The sequence below is a fragment of the Pristis pectinata genome, chromosome 5 (genome assembly GCF_009764475.1).
Source record: "Pristis pectinata isolate sPriPec2 chromosome 5, sPriPec2.1.pri, whole genome shotgun sequence".
Taxonomy (NCBI): domain Eukaryota; kingdom Metazoa; phylum Chordata; class Chondrichthyes; order Rhinopristiformes; family Pristidae; genus Pristis; species Pristis pectinata.
Genome location: NC_067409.1, coordinates 82946855 through 82965563, shown reverse-complemented (window position 1 = coordinate 82965563; position 18709 = coordinate 82946855). Strand labels below are relative to the sequence as shown.

The following is an 18709-nucleotide window of genomic DNA, read 5'->3' as shown; positions in this document are numbered from 1 at the left end:
TTCCTAACAGTTCAAAGCAAATTAAATACAACATCACTGTAACATTCTATTCAGTATAACTCTTATACTGAATAGAATGTTACAGTAACAGGGTCAAATATAAACTTGTGGTGAGGCAAAGTTAGAGGCCAGAGATAACTTGATCTACTTTAAGCGCATGTATTCACTTCTTAAAGTGAATGAGCTTGTGAGTCCAAGTTCCAATTGGAAGTTTTAAATGCAGAATGACACTCCAGTGCAGTGTTGTGGCAGTGCTGCACAATTGCACTGACTTTCAACTGAGAAATTGAATCAAAGTCCCGTTGACCTCTCAAAGGGATGTAAAAGATCTCATGGTGTTACCTGGAAGAAGAGCAAAGTCATTCTCTCTGCTCCCTAGCCAACATGTCTCCATCGGTCAACATCCCGAAAGTAGATTATCTTGCCATTATCATATTGCTGTTTGTATCTCCTTGCTGTATGCAAACAGTTTCCAGCATTGCAACTGTTAATATACTTGGGTGCAAACGGATTTAGGATGCTCTGGACTTGCAAAATGCAAGTTCTTTCATTGGATCTACTTAATGTATCTTCTTTACAATGGCTATTATATTGTTTACAGGTATGGAAAGAACCAAATAGATAGAGACCACACCTGGAGCATTGCACACAGTTTTAGTCTCCCTTTTTATGGAAGGATATACTTGCCTCAGAGTACATTTGAACAATGTGGTAAATTTGGATGTTATGAGCTAGTGCGGTGGCTGACATTTAATGAAGAATTTAAGTAATTTGGAAAACCTTTTTTGTTGGATGAATTAATGAAAACTCCCTGAGGGAATAGACTGCTCACTGAAATCGATGTGTGCCTTGGAGATCACAGCAGTCAGTCTAAGGACATTAGGCATCATAGAGCAGAGGAAGGGGGTAGTGCTGCATGTTCTTCCTATTACATGAACAAGTCAGTGCAATTGTTAACATAAGTAAGAGCACTGGTTGGCAGATTTGCTGTGGGTTCATGGTTAATTTATTTTCCTTTCAGTCAAAGGCTCTTCAAGTCTTTACAAAGAACTATTTTCCCTTGTGCTGAAGTTTTAAATAAGTAATTTGAAAATGTGTTCCAAGTCCAGGGGGACGTATATGAATGCTATCTAGATGCAGAGGCATTAGACAAGAAGCATTATCAGTATTGGACAGCTTTTATAAAGTTGTGCTTGGGTGGATGTGGTCTTTTGACATCAGCTGCAGTCATAATCAGGGTCTCAGCATGATGACATTGACTATTCTGCCTAGGATGGGAGGAGCCTAGATGGGGTTGGCTCTGATTGCAATCAGAGCTGAACAACGTTTTATCCTTCCTTCCATCCAAAGCCTAAGGATTTTAATTTAACTTCCACCCATCCTAGATGGTAGGATGTGGAAAGTATTTTAAAGTATAATTGTTCTGGATATAGGAGGAAACCTGAGTCACAGGGAGAACCTGCAAACTCCACGCAGACAGCACCAGAGGTCAGGATTGAACACAGGTCGCTAAAGCTGTGAGGCAACAGCTCTATTAGTTGTGTTACTCTGCTGCCATGAATGGTTAGCAGCTGTGGCACAGTGGTGGCCTTTTGGTTCAGAGACATAAACAGCATATACAGCAGTATGCATCTGGGATTAGTGTTGTGTTTGGAGTGTCAGATGTGGGGCCCCTGGGAGACGACCAGACTCCCTGATAACTACATCTGCGCAAAGTGCACCGAGATGCGGCTCCTCAAGGAACGGATTGAGAGTCTGGAGCAGCAGCTGGATGACCTTCGGTTGGTTAGGGAGAGCGAGCAGGAGATAGACAGGAGTTATAAAGATTATGTAGACAGCACCTCAGTGGCAGTCCCCCTCAAAAACCGATATCTCATTTTGGATTCGGTTGGAGAGGATGACTTCGTAGAGGAAGACCTCAGCAGCCAGGACCTTGGCACCGTGTCTGATACTGTGGTCCAGCAGAGGAAGAGACATGCAGTGGTTATTGGGGATTCGATAGTAAGGGGTACGGATAGGAGATTCTGCAATAGCGATAATGAGTCTCGGATGGTGTGTTGCCTCCCTGGTGCCAGGGTACGGGATATCACAGACCGTGTCGAGAATATTCTGAGGGGGGAGGGTGAGCAGCCAGAAATCTTGGTACATGTAGGTACCAATGATGTAGGTAGGAAAAGAGAAGAGGTCCTGAAGGAGGAATACAAGGCATTAGGGAGAAGGTTGAAAAGTAGGACCTCAAGGGTAGTAATCTCAGGACTACTACCCGTGTCGCGTATCAATGACAGGAAGAATAGAAAGCTCTGGCAGTTAAATGCGTGGCTGAGTGACTGGTGCAAGGGGCAGGGCTTCAGATTCTTGGATACCTGGGACCTTTTTTGGGGGAGGCAAGACCTATTTGCTAAGGATGGGTTGCATCTAAACTCCAAAGGGTCCAATATCCTGGCGGGAATGTTTAATTTAGTTGTAGGGGAGGGTTTAAACTGATCTGGCAGGGGGATGGTAACCAGGATGCTAGGTTACAAGATGCTAAGGTGAGGGAGAAAGTGTATAGAAACGAATCCATTGAGGATGGCAAGAATGACAGGCAGGTGATAAGTCAGGATAATTTACTGAATAATAGAAGTACAACAAATCCGGATGTTAGGATACAGAATGTTAGGATCGGGGATGAGGATGTTCGGATACCGAATGTTAGGATAGGGGATGAGGTCTACACGAACATGTCTAAGATAGTAGGTAGCGAAGATAGTAAGAAGGATGGACAGGTAGAAAGTCAGGATAATCTGCTGATCAATAGAGGTACAATAAAATCAATAGCAGATACCAGTCTAAACATACTATATTTAAATGCACGTAGCATCAGGAATAAAGTAGATGACCTAGTGGCACAACTACAGGTTAATAAATATGACATCGTTGCAATCACTGAGTCGTGGCTTCATGATGGATGTGATTGGGAACTGAATGTCAAGGGGTATACAGTATATAGGAAGGATAGGAGGGTAGGCAGAGGGGGAGGTGTGGCCATGATGGTTAGTAGCGATATAAAATCAATAGAAAGGAAGGACATTGGGTCAGAGGAGGTGGAATCCTTATGGTTGGAGCTGAGAAATAGCAAGGGTAAAAGAACAATAATAGCAGTCATATATAGGCCCCCGAACAGCAGTCAGGAAGTGGACCATAAGTTGCAGATTGAGATAGAAAAAGCATGTCAGAGTGACAATGTGAAGATAATTATGGGGGATTTTAACATGAAGGTGGACTGGGAAATGCAGCAAGGCGGTAGTACTCAGGAGAGTGAGTTTGTGGAATGTCTAAGGGATGTTTTTCTGGAGCAACTTATTGAGGAGCCCACCAGGGGATCGGCTGTTTTGGATTGGGTGCTGTGTAGTGAACCCGAGGTGATTAGGGAACTAAAGGTAAAGGAACCACTGGGAACAAGTGATCACAATATGATTGAGTTTAGTTTCAAGTTTGAGAAGGAGAAGCTGATAACTGGTGTATCGATATTTCAGTGGAATAAGGGAAATTACAAAGGTATGAGAGATGAGTTGGCCCAAATTGATTGGAGGAGTAAGTTAGCTGGAGGGACGGCAGAGGAAAAATGGAAGAAATTTCTACAGGAAATAAGGACAATGCAGGACAGATATATTCCAAGAAAAAAGAAGGTTTTGAATGGAAAAAAGGCACAGATGTGGATAACGAGGGAGGTGAAGGATAAAATAAAAGCAAAAGGGGCGGCGTACAAAGTAGCAAAAATTAGTGGGAAAACAGAAGATTGGAACGATTTTAAAAATCTGCAGAGAGAAACTAAGAAGGTCATTAGGAAAGCAAAGATGAGTTACGAAAGGAAGCTGGCGGACAACATTCGGAAGGATTCTAAGAGTTTTTTTAAATACATAAGGAATAAAAGAGAGACACGGGTTGACATAGGACCAATTGATAACGGTGCAGGAGGTATTATAATGGATGATAGTGAGATGGCAAGGGAATTGAATGAATATTTTGCATCGGTCTTCACCGTGGAGGACATAAGCAATGTGCCCATTAGTCAGGAGTCTCACGAATTGGAGCTGAGTTCAATTGAGATTAATAGGGAGAAGGTGCTTGGAAAACTAAAGGGGCTTAAGGCTGATAAGTCTCCCGGACCGGATGAGGTGCATCCCCGGGTTCTGAAGGAGGTGGCTGTGGAGATAGCAGAGGCGTTGGCGATTATTTTTCAGGAATCGATAGATTCTGGCATGGTTCCGGAGGACTGGAGGGTAGCGAATGTAGTTCCGTTGTATAAGAAAGGTGGGAGGCAGCACAAAGGCAATTACAGACCTATTAGTCTGACGTCAGTGGTGGGAAAATTATTGGAGTCTATCCTCAAGGAGGAGGTTACCGAATACCTAGAGGCGCAAGGCAAGATAGGACCTAGTCAACATGGTTTTGTGAAGGGGAGGTCCTGTCTGACCAACCTATTGGAGTTTTTTGAAGAAATCACAGGTAGGGTGGATAAGGGAGAGGCGGTAGATGTTGTGTATTTAGACTTTCAAAAGGCCTTCGATAAGGTGCCTCACAAGAGACTGATTAATAAGATGAGAGGTCATGGAATTATGGGCAGGGTAGCAAAATGGGTGGAGAATTGGCTGGTTGGCAGGAAGCAAAGGGTGGAAATAAAAGGATCTCGTTCTGGTTGGTTACCGGTTACTAGTGGTGTGCCGCAAGGGTCGGTGTTGGGGCCTCTCCTTTTTACCTTGTACATCAATGATTTGGATGATGGAATAAATGGTTGTGTGGCTAAGTTTGCGGATGACACCAAGATAAGTGGAGGAGTAGGGAGCATAGAGGAAATAGAAAGAATGCAGAGGGACCTAGACAGTTTAGGAGAATGGGCAAGGAAATGGCAGATGAGATTCAATGTTGAGAAATGTGCAGTTGTACACTTTGGAAGTAGAAATAAGCGGGTAGATTATTATCTAGAAGGAGAGAAGATTGATAGTGCGGTAGTACAAAGGGACTTGGGGGTACTCATACAAGACACCTTAAAAGTTAACCACCAGGTTGGATCGGTGGTTAAGAAAGCGAATGCTATGTTGGCATTCATCTCGAGAGGTATAGTGTATAAAAGTAAGGAAGTGTTGATGAGGCTCTACGGGGCGCTAGTGAGGCCTCATTTGGAATACTGTGCGCAGTTTTGGGCCCCGCATCTTAGGAAGGATGTGCTGACATTGGAGAGGGTTCAGAGGAGATTTACGAGAATGATTCCAGGAATGAAAGGGCTTAAGTATGATGAGCGTTTGTCGGCTCTTGGACTGTACTCGCTGGAGTACAGAAGGATGAGAGGGGACCTCGTAGCGACATTTAAAATGTTGACAGGTAAGGATAGAGTAGATGTGGCTAGGCTGTTTCCCTTGGTGGGCGTGTCCAGGACCAGAGGGCACAATCTTAGAATTAGAGGGTACAGTTTCAAGACAGAGATGAGGAGAAGTTTCTTTACCCAGAGGGTGGTGAAATTGTGGAACTCCTTGCCACGCACAGCAGTGGAGGCCAGATCAGTGGGGGTATTCAAGGAGGAGATAGACAGATATCTAAATAGTCAGGGTATCAAGGGATATGGGGATAAGGCTGGCAAATGGGATTAGAATAGTTTTTTTTTTCTCTCTCTCTTTTTTTCCCACCCCATTTCTTTTTCCCTTTTCCTTGGAGCAGACTCGATGGGCCGAATGGCCTGCTTCTGCTCCCTTATCTTGTGATCTTGTGATCTTGTAACCAGGCCGACCTTTCACTGCTGTACTGAGGGAGTGCTGCAGTGTTGGAAGTGTCATCACATGGGACATAAAAGATCTCATGGCACTAATTTGAGAAAAAAGCTGGGAAATTCTGCCCAATGCCTTTTGACGATATTTATCCTCAACTAATTTTGCTGTAAAAATAAATTACCAAACAATTATCGTTTTGATCTTTGTGTGTACTTGCTGTAAGGAAGCTCATTTCCATGTTTCCTGTATTGTAACAGATATTATTAGTGGATGCTAAGTGCCTCAGAATGTTCTGAGGTTATAAAAGGCCCCATATTGCTTATCAGCCTTGTTTTGAAGGTGCAATTGCAGCATGGTGATTGAAGATTTCTTTGATTATTTTTGTCGTCCTATTAAAGTGTGACACATCTTGTTTAAAGTGATTGTGGGCCATACCTTAACCTGTTTAGTAAATGACCTCAGCTCCAGGTTGCTGGGGGAGGGGAGGGGTAGGCCAGATGGCTTCCTGGGCCTGCTCTATCCTTGGACCATTTGTGGCTGATTTTCTGCCTCATGTCCACTTTCCTGGATTCCAGAAATCTATCAGACTTGGCTTTGAATATACCACAGAAACCCTGGGGCATAAAACTTGAAAGATTCACAATTGTCTTCTATTCTTACGTGAAGTATAAATCAAAGGTCAAGACCAGACTGATGTTGAAGTAGAGGAAAGTGAAAGCAGCCTGTCCTGTGTTGGTCAGGCCATGGACTCTAGAGTCAGACTGCATTTCCACTGTAACTTTTGTATCATTGCTGCAGTTATTACGTGAGCAAACTCGAGTGCTGCCAAATGTTTATTCACGTATACTCTTAGCAGCCCAGAACCACACCAACCCATTGAAACATATCTAGGAAGTGCATATTCTTCAAACAACAGATTGTTCAATTAAAAAAAACTCATATTAATTTCTTCTTGCACAAACAATACAACTAGTGTTTTCTGCTGTACAGGTGAGTACTTTTTTGAGTGAAGATTACAGAGAATAGGATTATAAAGTCTTATTAGCAACAAATGACCTTTGTATGCAGCTTTTCTGCTTGACAGCCAGGGCATTAGCAAATCCTCCTAACCTGATCAATCTGATCACAGCTCTAATCTGCTATTCATATTATTGGTTTGAGCACTGTTAAAATGAGCACTGTTAAAATGAGAGATAGCCTGTTTCATTAGACATGGTCTGACCATCAGACTTTTCTCTTTGCTTGGTGTAGATTATCTTGTTGAACATCAATGTTTTAATCACTTAAATGCCAGCTGCCTAATGACCGAAGGTATTGCTGTCAATGTGTGGTCTGTACTTAATTAATGTCCACTTTTTGCTATTCAAACTGCCAGTGTCAACACAGTTATTCCTCATTACTTTGCTGTGGCTGTTATTTTCCTTTTTTTTGGGCACAGCGTGTGTGTGTGTGTGTGTGTGTGTGGCTTTCTCTTTCGATGTGTGTCTGATGGTATTTCTCTTTATGCATCATTCTCTGTATCCTTGACCCTCGGCCTGATTCTATCCAACCTTCTATTCATAGCTCACCTCAAAACTGTTTTTAACCAACCACTAATGTGATTTTGCCAAACTGGGTCAATACAGGAATGGCAGCTACAGTGTCAAACACAGATTTTTTTTCCAAAATAGAAATTTTCTCTTGAACTCAAAGGATTTATTGTATTACAATCAGTTGTCTGAAGTGATGCTTGCATTGAATCCACTTGGTAAGAACAGTATTGCTAGCTAGGATTCACTTACACTGAGGAAAGCCCCTGAGACTTGGAAGCACAAGGAAGGAGCCAGGGGACTGGCAGCACTTTGAAGCAGAATTGCAAGGACCAGGTGAAGCTCTTGTCAATCAGAAACTTTGGGACAGGACCCCAGATCTGGTTTCATCAAAGAAGACACTCTTTGATATGAGCAATACTTGAAGGATGGTTCTGGAGAAATTTGAAGGGAGCAGAGAATTTATGAAAACTGGGATCTGAAGCCCTATGGGTAAGGACAATTAGAAACACTTTGAGGACCTGGAAATATTGAGTCATAGAGCAATACAGCACGGATACAGGCCCTTCGGCCCAACCAATCCATGCCTACCATTGTGCCCACCTAAATAGTCCCAATTTCCTGTGTTCAGCCCATATCCTTCTAGCACTGCCCCTCCATGTACCTATCCAAGTGCTTCTTAAATGGTACTGTTGTACCTGTCTCAACCACTTCCTCTGGCAGCTCATTCCATATACTCACTGCCCTCTGGAAAATGTTGCCCATCGGGTCCCTTTAAATCTTTCCCCTCTCACCCTAAACCTATGCCCACTAGTTTTGGACTTCTCTGCCCTGGGGAAAAGACTGCTAATATCCACCTTACCTATGCTTCTCATAATTTTAAACACTTCTGTGAGGTCACCCCTCATTCTCCTATGTTCCAAGTAATAAAGTCCTAGCCTGGCCAATCTCTCCCTTTAACTCAGGCCTTCTAGTCTTGGCAAGATCCTCGTAAGTGTTCTCTGCATTCCTTCCTGTTGAACCATGTCTTTCCTATAACAGGGTGACCAAAACTGTACACAGTACTCCAAATGTGGCCTCACCAATGACTTATCCAACTGCAACACGATGTCCCAACTCATATACTCAATGCCCTGACTGATGAAGGTCAGCGTGCTAAACACCTTTAACACCACCCTGTCTACCTGTTTCATCAATTTTAATGAACTATGCACTTGAACTCCTAGGTCCCTCTCGTTCATTACACTCCCCAGTGCCCTACCATTCATAGTATAAGCCCTACACTGGTTTGACTTTCCAAAATGCATCACTTCACACTTATCTGTATTGAGATCCATCTGCCACTCTTTGGCCCACTTCCCTAACTGATCAAGATCCCCCTGTAATCTACGATAACCTTCTTCACCATCAACACCACCACCTAATTTCGTGTCATCTGCAAACTTACTGATCAAGCCTTGTGCATTCAAATCCAAATCATTTATATAAAATAACGAATAACAAGGGTCCCAACACCTGCGACATGCCACTAGTCACCATCCTCCATTCCAAGAAACAACCTTCAACCACCACCCTCTGCTTCCCACCTCCGAGCCAATTTTGAATCCACCTTACTACCTCTCCCTGGATTCCATGGGACCTAATCTTCCAGACCAGCCTGCCATGCAGGACCTTGTCAGAAGGCATTGCTGAAGTCCACATAGAAAACATCCACTGCCCTACCCTCATCTACCTTTTTGGTTACTCTTAAAAAAAAACTCTTAAAAGATCCATCAAATGCGACTTTCCACACACAAAGCCATGCTGACTCCTCCTAATTAGATTTTGCCTATCTAAGTGCTGGCAGATCTTGTCCCTCAGAATTCCCTCCAGTAACTTCCCCACCACTGATGTCAGGCTAACTGGCCTGTGGTTCCCTGGCTTGTTGTTGGTACCCTTCTTAAACAACGGAACATCAGCCATCTTCCAAGCTTTGGGAACTTCTCCACTGGCTAACGATGAAGCAAATATTTCTGTAAGGGGCTCTGAAGGGTTATAAAGATATAAGCCTCGAAGGAGAAGAGAATCCAGGAGATGGTGGCCTAAATAGCGATTGACCCCGACTGATCTGTCAGAATGTCCCCACCTTTTTAGAACCACACAGCCTCTATAAATTAAAGCCACTTTTCCGGGGCAGTGAAGACTGAAGAAAAATCGTCAGTGCTATGTATTGGAAAAATGGTGAATTCTTTTTAGAAATGATGCATTTTTATTTTTGTTTAGGATCATTGTGTGATTCCAAACAGGGGGTAGATGTTTGGCCCGTCATGCCTCCTTTGGCTGTTCACCTTGCCCAATCCACTTCAACTAGATCTCTCCTAAGCTTCCTTTGTTCCAAAGAAAGCAATTCCAATGCAGCCAATCTCCCCTTGTGACAGTTGTTCTTTATCAGGTCCTCGTAAATCTTCCACATGACCTCTGGGATGTGCTGTCACCACCTTCCTGATAGATGACCAGAACTAAACAAAATGCTCGAGTTATGGTCATCCTGGTCTTCCATAAAGTTAAAATGAGACCTCCCTGCTCTTGTATTCTGTGCCATGGCCAATAAAGGCAAGTATCCTATGTGCTGCGTAAACCATCTTGTATACCTGCACTGCTATCATCCAAGATAAATTTGTTCCCATCCACTTCTCGGTGTCTAGCTTGTCTCGTATATTCATTGCCTTGTTTGCCCTCTCCAGTGCATGACCCCACACTTCTGGGTTGATTTCCATTTTTTTTCCGCCTACTCAACCAATCTGTTGGTGTCTCCCTGCAGCCTGACATTCTCTTCCTTGCCATCGGCCACTCTGCTACTTTCACTATCACCTGCAAATTATTAAATCGTGCCTTCTGTGTTTGAGTGCAAATCATTAATACGTACTCCATGAAAAGTGAGAGATTAATACTGAGACCTGCAGAACCCCACTGCAAACAACTTTCCAACCACTGCCATCCTTTGCTTTCTGCAACTGACCTTGTTTTAGCCACCTTCCTTTGGATGTTTTGGGTATTTATTAGTCAGTTTTCTTTATGGACCTTATCATAGATCTTGCTAAAATCTGTGTAGGCTACACTGGTACCCATCTTAGCACTTCTCCACAGACTGCTGATTCGCTCTTGATCCTGGAATAAGAACTCTCACAGATACAAGGACCTCGTGCTTTAATAAAGGGTGGTGCGCTGCTGCCTTGGAACCGAGGGAGAACCCGTGCTCTCCCTGCTGAACCAGGAACCTGTAGCCAATCTCTTCCCGCCATTAGTGCTCCCACTAGCAAAATATTGGTATTGGTTTTTTATTTCCACATGTACCAAGATGCAGTGAAAAGCTTTTGTGTGCGATCCTACAGATCATGCCCTACAGAATTACATCGAGGTAGTAAGAAAGAAAACAATGCAGAATATACGTAGTGCTGCAGTTACAGATCGCAAAATATAGTGTTGGTGTGGAGAGACTGGTGTTAGGCTGGGCCAGGGCAAGTCACCGGGCACTGAGATGTGGGGGTCAGAGCTGCTCTTTGGCTGGCCATTGGTGAGTGAGAAACTTTGCCAAAGATGGACAGTGCAATAAAGAAATCTCAGGGTTGATGGGGAGTGGTGCAGCCAAAGGAAGAGCAGGGAGTGGAAATGGCAACTTCCATCACCAGCAACTGGAGGTAATGAGGACATGCAAGGATCCAGGTGGTCTGTCGACACATGGAATGGCTGCTGTCAGTCCCCAGCAGTGGCCCATATTCGCCATACCAGCCAGGGTGCAGCCCCGAACCTCTCATCTCCACTCTGAGTGGCCGCACCACCCGTGCCAAGTGAACCAATTCCAGCCCTCAAACAGCCACTCCACACCGAACCATTGCTGTGGCAATGCCAGCTGAGAGCAGGGATTTGTGCCAGGTTCCTGGCACCCAGGTCTCCGACACACAGCAGATCGCAGCAGTGGGGAGGGCAGTGGTTGGTGTCAGGTTTACAACACAGGAGCGCTGAGGGTAACACATCTCGATATATACAGTGCTATGGTGACACATTCGAGTGCTGATACCATTAGCAGTCTTGTTCCTGGGAACACATCCTGAGCACTAAATGTACATCCCTAGTTCAGGATGCTGCCTGTTACTTCCTCAGAATATTCAATTTGGTTAATTATGCAGCTGAAAAGCAACGTGATCCTGGGTTTTGTAACAGAAGCATAGAGCACAAGAGCAAGGAAGTCCTGGAGAATCTTCATAAAACACTGGTTAGCTGCAGCAGAATATTGTGTCCAGTTCTGGGCACCATACATGCCATATGAAAACAATTCCAGAGATGAGGGACTTCAGTTACATGAATAGACTGAAGAAGCTGGGGTTGCTCTCGTGATCGAAGCATTCAAAGTCATGAAAGGTATAGAGCGAGTTGGTAGGGAGAAACTGTTACCACTGGAAGAGGGGTCGAGAACCAGGGGACATAGAATGCTGCCAGAAGAACTAAAAGTGAAACACAAAAGACTGCAGGTGCTGGAATCTGAAGCAATGCACAAGGTGCTGGAGGAACTCAGCGGGTCAGGGAGCATCTGTGGAGGGAAATAGACAGTTGATGTTTCGGGTCAAGACCCTTCATCTGAACTAAAAGTGAGATGAGGAAACTTTTGTTTTAGACAGCAAATCATTAAGGTCTGGAATGACCTGCCAGGGGGAGCAGGGGAGGCAGATTCAATTGTAGCATTTGTAAGGGACCTCAATAAGTACCTGAAAGGCCAGAATTTACAGGCCCCTGGGGAGAAAGTGAGGAAATAGAACTATCTGGATCACTCTTACATAGCACTGGTTTGTAATGAGCAAATTACATCAGGAAATGTCCTTTACTTGTGCAGCTTTGAGCTTTATACATAAAAAGTTTTCCTTTAAATTCAAAATGGTTTCCTGTTGTTCTTGGAAGAAAATGTTTCAGTTCAAAAGGAGAGAATAGGAGGAGGATGTACTGACTTTGTCTTGGATGACAGTGATTTAAAAACATAAGAGGGACAGGTAAAGCCATTTGCAAAGGAACAGGCAAATCCGGGGCAGTGGAAGATCTTCCTCATTTGTTATTCCCAGCGTTGTCAGTAATCTTCAAGTGAAGCTGAGATAAAATTAGGAACAAAGAAATAAGCACTTTGACTGTAAGTATATGTTCTTCATGTGGGGAATTATATAGTGCTAGGGAAATCTGATGAATCTGTGGTGAAGGATTCGCTTCATCCTCTTTTGCTCAAATGGACCAGTAGTCTTATCTCTCGAGGTTCCCAGCAATACTTAAGACATCAACCTTCACTTACAATTGTATTGTATCAGCATCTGAAATTATTTGATTTGGGTAAATATAATAAGCTTTAATCTTAGATTCTTGAAAGATATGGAGAGGTTTAACTGGACAAATGAGGTCAAAATTTGTGAAGCAAGTTGTCTCATGAGATTTATATTTCTGTACTTGTATCAAGAATCCCATTAATATTTCAGCTGCAGTAACCCACGGAGTATTAAAATAAAAAAAAAGTGCTGGAAACACTTAGCAGGTCAGACAACATCTGTGGAATGAGAAATAGTGTTGAAGTTTAGATCAAAAATCCATTGTCAGAACAGTGGTGCAAAGCTTGTTGCTGGAGATGCTGAGTGTTTCCAGCAGTTTCTGTTTTTATTTCAGATTTCCAGCAGCTGCAGTTTTTGATTTCCTTTACCATAGAGTATTCTTTAGTATGTCAGGGAAATGGACTAAATGCTGTTTTGAATCGTTATCTTGGGGCCGTTTGCATCACATCAGTGATGTGCTTGATTCACATGATAAGGAGAGTATTTTGGACCAGTATCAGATGTTCACAGTGTGCTGATAACGCAGTGGAAAGGAGCAAGGATGCTGGAGGTGTGGGCTGATCAATCTCCATTGCTCACACAGAAGAGTGTCACCCTGACTAAGTGGTACTATTTCTAGCCCTGAGTCAGAAGGTTGAGGGTTCAGCCCGTGCTTGAGCACAAAATCTTGCCTGACGTTGGTGCTGAAATTATGCTGCACTGAAGGAGGTTTGGAGCTGCCATCTTAATGAGACATTAAACCATCTCGGGTAGACATAATGAAGCCTACATGTCCTGACCAATATTTTTCTCTCAAACAACACCATTCTAAAACATTCTAAAAATGTGGTGATTTACTCCCCACTGATCTGAGGACTTTGTTATGTGATATAACTATGTTACAATAAATTCTTAAAAAGTAATTCACACGTTTGGAAGTGTTGCTTGGGAATTTGATCTTTGTTGCAGGAATGACAGGGACAACTTGTTCCAAATCCGCTTCTGGGTTTCAAATTAGCTCCACATGTTCTATCGTCTAAGGACCTTGTTGCTGATGAACGGTGGAGCCATTGTTGGAGTGGTTGGTGTGATCGAGGTAGCCATGACTGCCCTGCAATGGCATGTTGGAAATCCTTTTTGATTCACAGCAGCAACAACTCCTAGGCCAAGCAGGGAGTAACCACTTGGAGAATAAAACTTGCCCATTTTGTCCCAGTGTTAAGAGGGTTCTTCTACTGCAGCATGAAACTTTCAGCTTATATATCCACTACCTTGGTGACTCTGTGACTGCATGGGTTTCCTCCGGGTCCTCCAGTTTCCTCCCACATCCCAAAAGACATGTAGGTTGGAAGATTGATTGGCACTGTAAATTTTCCCTAATGTGTAGGTGAGTAGTAGAATCGGGGGGAGTTGATGAGAATATGGAGAGAACAAAAATGGGATTAATGTAGGGTTAGTGTAAATGGGTGGTTGACAGTCAGTGTAGACTGGGTGGGCTGAAGGGCCTGTTTCCATGCTGTATCTCTCGCTCTCACTCGCTCTCTCTCTCTCTCTATGACTTCCCTGAGGCGATTAAGAGAAAAACAACTTGCATATTTCCTCCTCATCGCCTCCAAAAATACTAAATGCTAGATTGTAAGTGGATTCACTTTGAAGTGTAGTCACAGCACTAATTTGCGTGCAACAAAATTCCACTGGGCAAATTCAAGGGAAAACGGAGAAGAGTGGGAGTAGGCTGGGATTGTGTATTTACCAAAAAGTTCTGGAATGCAGTCTTAACCAAGGCCAATGTTTCTTCTCCCAACCAATATCATTAAATCATGATACTGCTCTGTATCTCTTTGATTACAAAGGTGACTGAGCTCAAAGTGCTTCATTCACTGTAAAACACTCTGGGATACCTTTTTGATTATAAAAGGAAGTATATGAATAAAAGTTATTTATTTTACTCACTCAACTAAGCCAACATTTAAATTAAAATGATTAAGGAGTGTTTCACTGCCTTTTGCTGCTGCATGTACAATTGCCAATGTACTCTTCTGTCAAAAGTGAAGTACTTTTGGCTTTGCTGAGGAGACTGGATGCCTTGTTATCAACTACTGTGCACAAAAGATTACAATTAGTTGTTTCTAGCTGCTTCCTGCTGGCTGCAGGGTGTTTACTTAATGGTCTTGGCAGATTGTTGTTTCATGGAATGCTATAGTTATCCTTTGGCCTGGATGTCTTCTGAGATCCAAACCACATACCAGTGGAGATGCTATCAACATTTTTGATTTGTGGTTTCAGGGAAAAGTAGGTGGTTTCATAAAAAAGCACTAAAAGAATCATGGATTTCCACCTGATAAAAATGGAATATGGCTCATCTAGCCACTGCATATTACTAGACCAAGATAAAACCACGGGCTAATTTTTAAGTCATTGTGAAAAGACGAGTAAGATGTTTCAAATCTGTTGATTGTAAGTAATATGAGGATTTCATCGTTTCAAAGAGGTTGGGAGTAACTTAACTGATAAATAACAACAGCTACAAGGATATGTTTTGAGAGTGTTGACTTTTGTTACCATTCTGGTCGATTATGTGTTTTCACTTGAGGCTTCAGTGATGGCAAGTATGTTGACATCTGTGGCCTAATCTTTAAACTGAGTGTAATATGTTTCGTTCTTGCTCTTCAGTCCCTTTCTCATCTTCATCCCTCCCTTCTCTCTCCTCCTTTCACTCCTATTCAATATTAGTCTTGTTTCTATCCACAACCTCACTCTTAACTCCTTTTTCATTCCTCTCCACTGCCCTCCTGACACATCTCTTTGATCTCCTCTTTTGTTTGATACCTTATTTTAAATCCCTTCCCTCCACTCTTCAATTCTATTTCCCCACGTTTCTCTTCAGTTCCCCCCTTCCTTTGATTTCTTTCTCTCATCAAGCCCTTTTCCTCTTCACCCTCAATTTTCTTCATTCTCCTCTCGCGCCTGATCAATATCATCTCTTTAACTCTCATTGATCCCCTCCCCTCTATTCACTTCTCTTCAACTACTTCACCATCTCCTCCCATTCACTAACATCCAGTTCCTGTATAACCCTGCAGCTAGTGACACCTGCAACGAATTCCACCCCATGTTTTTCACACATGACCGATCATTTGAGGAGTTTTTCTGCATCTGCATCCAACTGCTGAATAAGACATGGAAAGAAATGAGAGCAACATCTGAAGACTTCAATAAGGTCAGTGCTGCTACACAGTTGGACTGTAATACAAGTGAAGATCATGGTTTCTGATTTATGTCCTTACAGCAAAGGATGATCTTACAGTTGCATATTATGTAACATCATCAGTTATTGTCAGAAAAATTGCAGTCCTGACATTGTTAAAATATGGTGACTTTTTTTTGCCTTAAGGAACACAGTAAAAATCACAGCCTCCTAAATTTAACAAATGTCTTTAAATATTTGCTCTTTGACATGTTGGTGTGATATTGCTGCAAAGTGTGACTGGTTTGTAATTCCAATATGGATAAACAACTCATCTTCCTGCAGGATTTTGTTTGAAACTAAGCTTTCAGCTCTATTTATTGTATAATCTTGCAGAAATTTACAGAACCCTCAGATTCTTTGTCCCAATCCCTTTAGCCTTTGTGTCTGTGGAACTCTGTTTAATGCAAGACTGATATCAGGTAACTTTCTAGCCCTTGTTCAGACTGGTTAGGACTGCACCAAAACTGGTAGTTATTTAGACAAGCAGCCTTGATGTTCTGTGATGTATTAGGAGGCTGCATGCAGTGCATTCAGCAAGGAGCAGTCAGCTTTATTGGCTTTCTGCTCCAGGTTAGCAATGAATTACCAAATAGACTGAAAAGATAAACTGCATTTGATACAGATTCACTAAAGGTGGTTTTCCTATTCAGCAAGGGTAAATTGCTATTCTTCCAAATATTTTATCACTGTTCAAGGAGTTCTAAAGGTGGTTTGGATATAACAGTTGACACTGCATCTGATAGGTTGTATTGATAAAAGTGGTCTCATTTGTGAATGTAAACTGAGGCAAAACAAGCATTTTATCCTACTCTTGTGGAAGTAATTTTGAAAAACAGCATCATGCAGTCTCTTTTTAAAAGTTTGTTATGTCACGGAATAGTTTTGTCTGCTTCTAAACACTATTTCTTAAATGAAATGAAGAATTGGTCTGGAAGCAGAAAAGGGGTGTGAAGCAGATGTCAGAACTAAGTGCTTTGATGTCTTAAAATGTGCAACTCACAAATGGATTGTGCCTTCTCTCGGGCTTGCCCAACAGTTGCGTGAACCTGGTGTTATAACCTGTACCTGTGTAAATTAGGAGCCTCGAATCTGATTCAGGCCACTGCCAGCAATGACCTGCCTTGTTCAGCTTTCCTCTGCATTCTGTAGGTAAATTAAAATGTTTTAGCAATGTTCCTGTTGGTTTAGGAAGAGCTGGAGGACTCTTCCCAATAGCTATAAGCCTAAGGCACAAGAGCTAGACAATCCATCATCATCTTTCACTCCTCATTCGTCTCCTGCCACCCCCCCCCACCCCCGCAAATCCTCAACTATGTGAATGACTTATTACCTGGATGACATGAAGTGGTGTACAAACAAATTTTCTTGTCCTTAATACAGTTGGGTTACGGGCTTGAATAGATATCCTCTTCCTTGTTGGGTCTCAGAGGTACTTTGGATCCCAGCTTCAAAAGTAGATATGACATGGCCAAGAAGATAGGGACAGCCATGAAGGTCATCAGGCTCTTAAGTATTACAGTAATGAATAGCTAATTAATATACCTAACAACAACTTTATGTACTTACATGGTGCCTTTTAAAAGATCTAGGATATTCCAGGATGCATGTTAGGATAATTGACCAGAATCCTGGTGAAAGAAGTAGATTTAAAGAAGTATGTTAAGGAGGAAAGAGAGGCAGAGGGATTTGAGTAGAGGATTACAGATTGAAGTCATGGTCAATATTGATGGGGCAATGAAAATGGGGGACATTGGACTGGCTTTTGTCAAAGTTCATCACTGTTTCCCCAGTTAAAACTTTATTCTCTGGTTTTCAGAGTGAATGAGCTGTCAGTGGAAAGGGTTAACTTCTCTGCACCTATCCACATTGGCAGCATTTCAAGCAGTGGAATATGAGGCTGACCTTACAATAAATTATTTTACACTGCCTTTTGTTGTTTTTTAAACTCGCACAAAGTCTACCTTGAGGATCCTAAAACAAATAGGATATTTAAAACAATGACTAACATTTTTAATTAAACAAATTTAAGGTTCCTTCCTAACTGATTAAAACCTCCTGTGAGGGAGAAGCCAATCCAAAAGAAATTAGCATTCTGACCTGCAGTAATGGGATTAGACTGCTCTTAAATGTATTTTGAATTAAAACCAAACAATACCAGTCATTTCAATTTAGACTGGATGAAACAAAAGCAATTTCTTGGTGTAACCAAATTGAAATGAAAGAGAGAAAGCAGGAGTTATGTTAATAAAACAATAAGTAATCTGACTTGGACAGGGAAAAACTTGTGCTGGGGGAACTGATGCATTTGTGGGCTGTTGTTCAGTGGCAAGCCAATAACCTGAGGGCTGAGGTAAATTCGGGAATCTCCATGCCTGTAATCCCCAGTGGATGAAGTGGTGGCACTTCTGTCCCAGGAGGAGGATGGACAGGTCACACAATGGACCCCTTTGGTCTTGGGAAGGAACAGACTCTTTTAAAGAATCTTGAAACAAAATCATGGGTATCCCACCTCTAGCTGAAGCTAGAAGTGACAGATATCCATCATACGCATGGGAATGGCATCCAGGCTTTGACTTGGGCTAAATGCCTCCAGCGTCATTTTTTTTTTAAACAAAATAAACTTTATTCATAATGAAAGACAAACTATATACAATTTCAAAATAGTGCAAACCTTTACGTTCTTGTACAAATCATTCATTAGTGTTACCTTTTTATATAGAAAACAGCACCGATGCCACACGTGTGGCTCCCTGGAAGCTACCCGCTCCCGTATTTACAATATTTAGGGGCTTTCTCCCTGTCCCTGCCCTTACCTCTCCAGTGGCAGAAGAACCCTAAACTGTAGTCCTTCCCCACCGAGCCTTT

At 42.5% G+C, this 18709-nt stretch overlaps 1 protein-coding gene across 1 annotated transcript in view; it reads left to right on the top strand.

Moving 5' to 3' along the window:
• Positions 1-18709, top strand: part of LOC127570593 (engulfment and cell motility protein 1-like) — a 188106-nt gene that overhangs the window by 110113 nt on the left and 59284 nt on the right. The window contains 1 exon segment of the mRNA XM_052016288.1: positions 15678-15814. Within this exon segment, the coding sequence (XP_051872248.1) occupies positions 15678-15814 (137 nt within the window).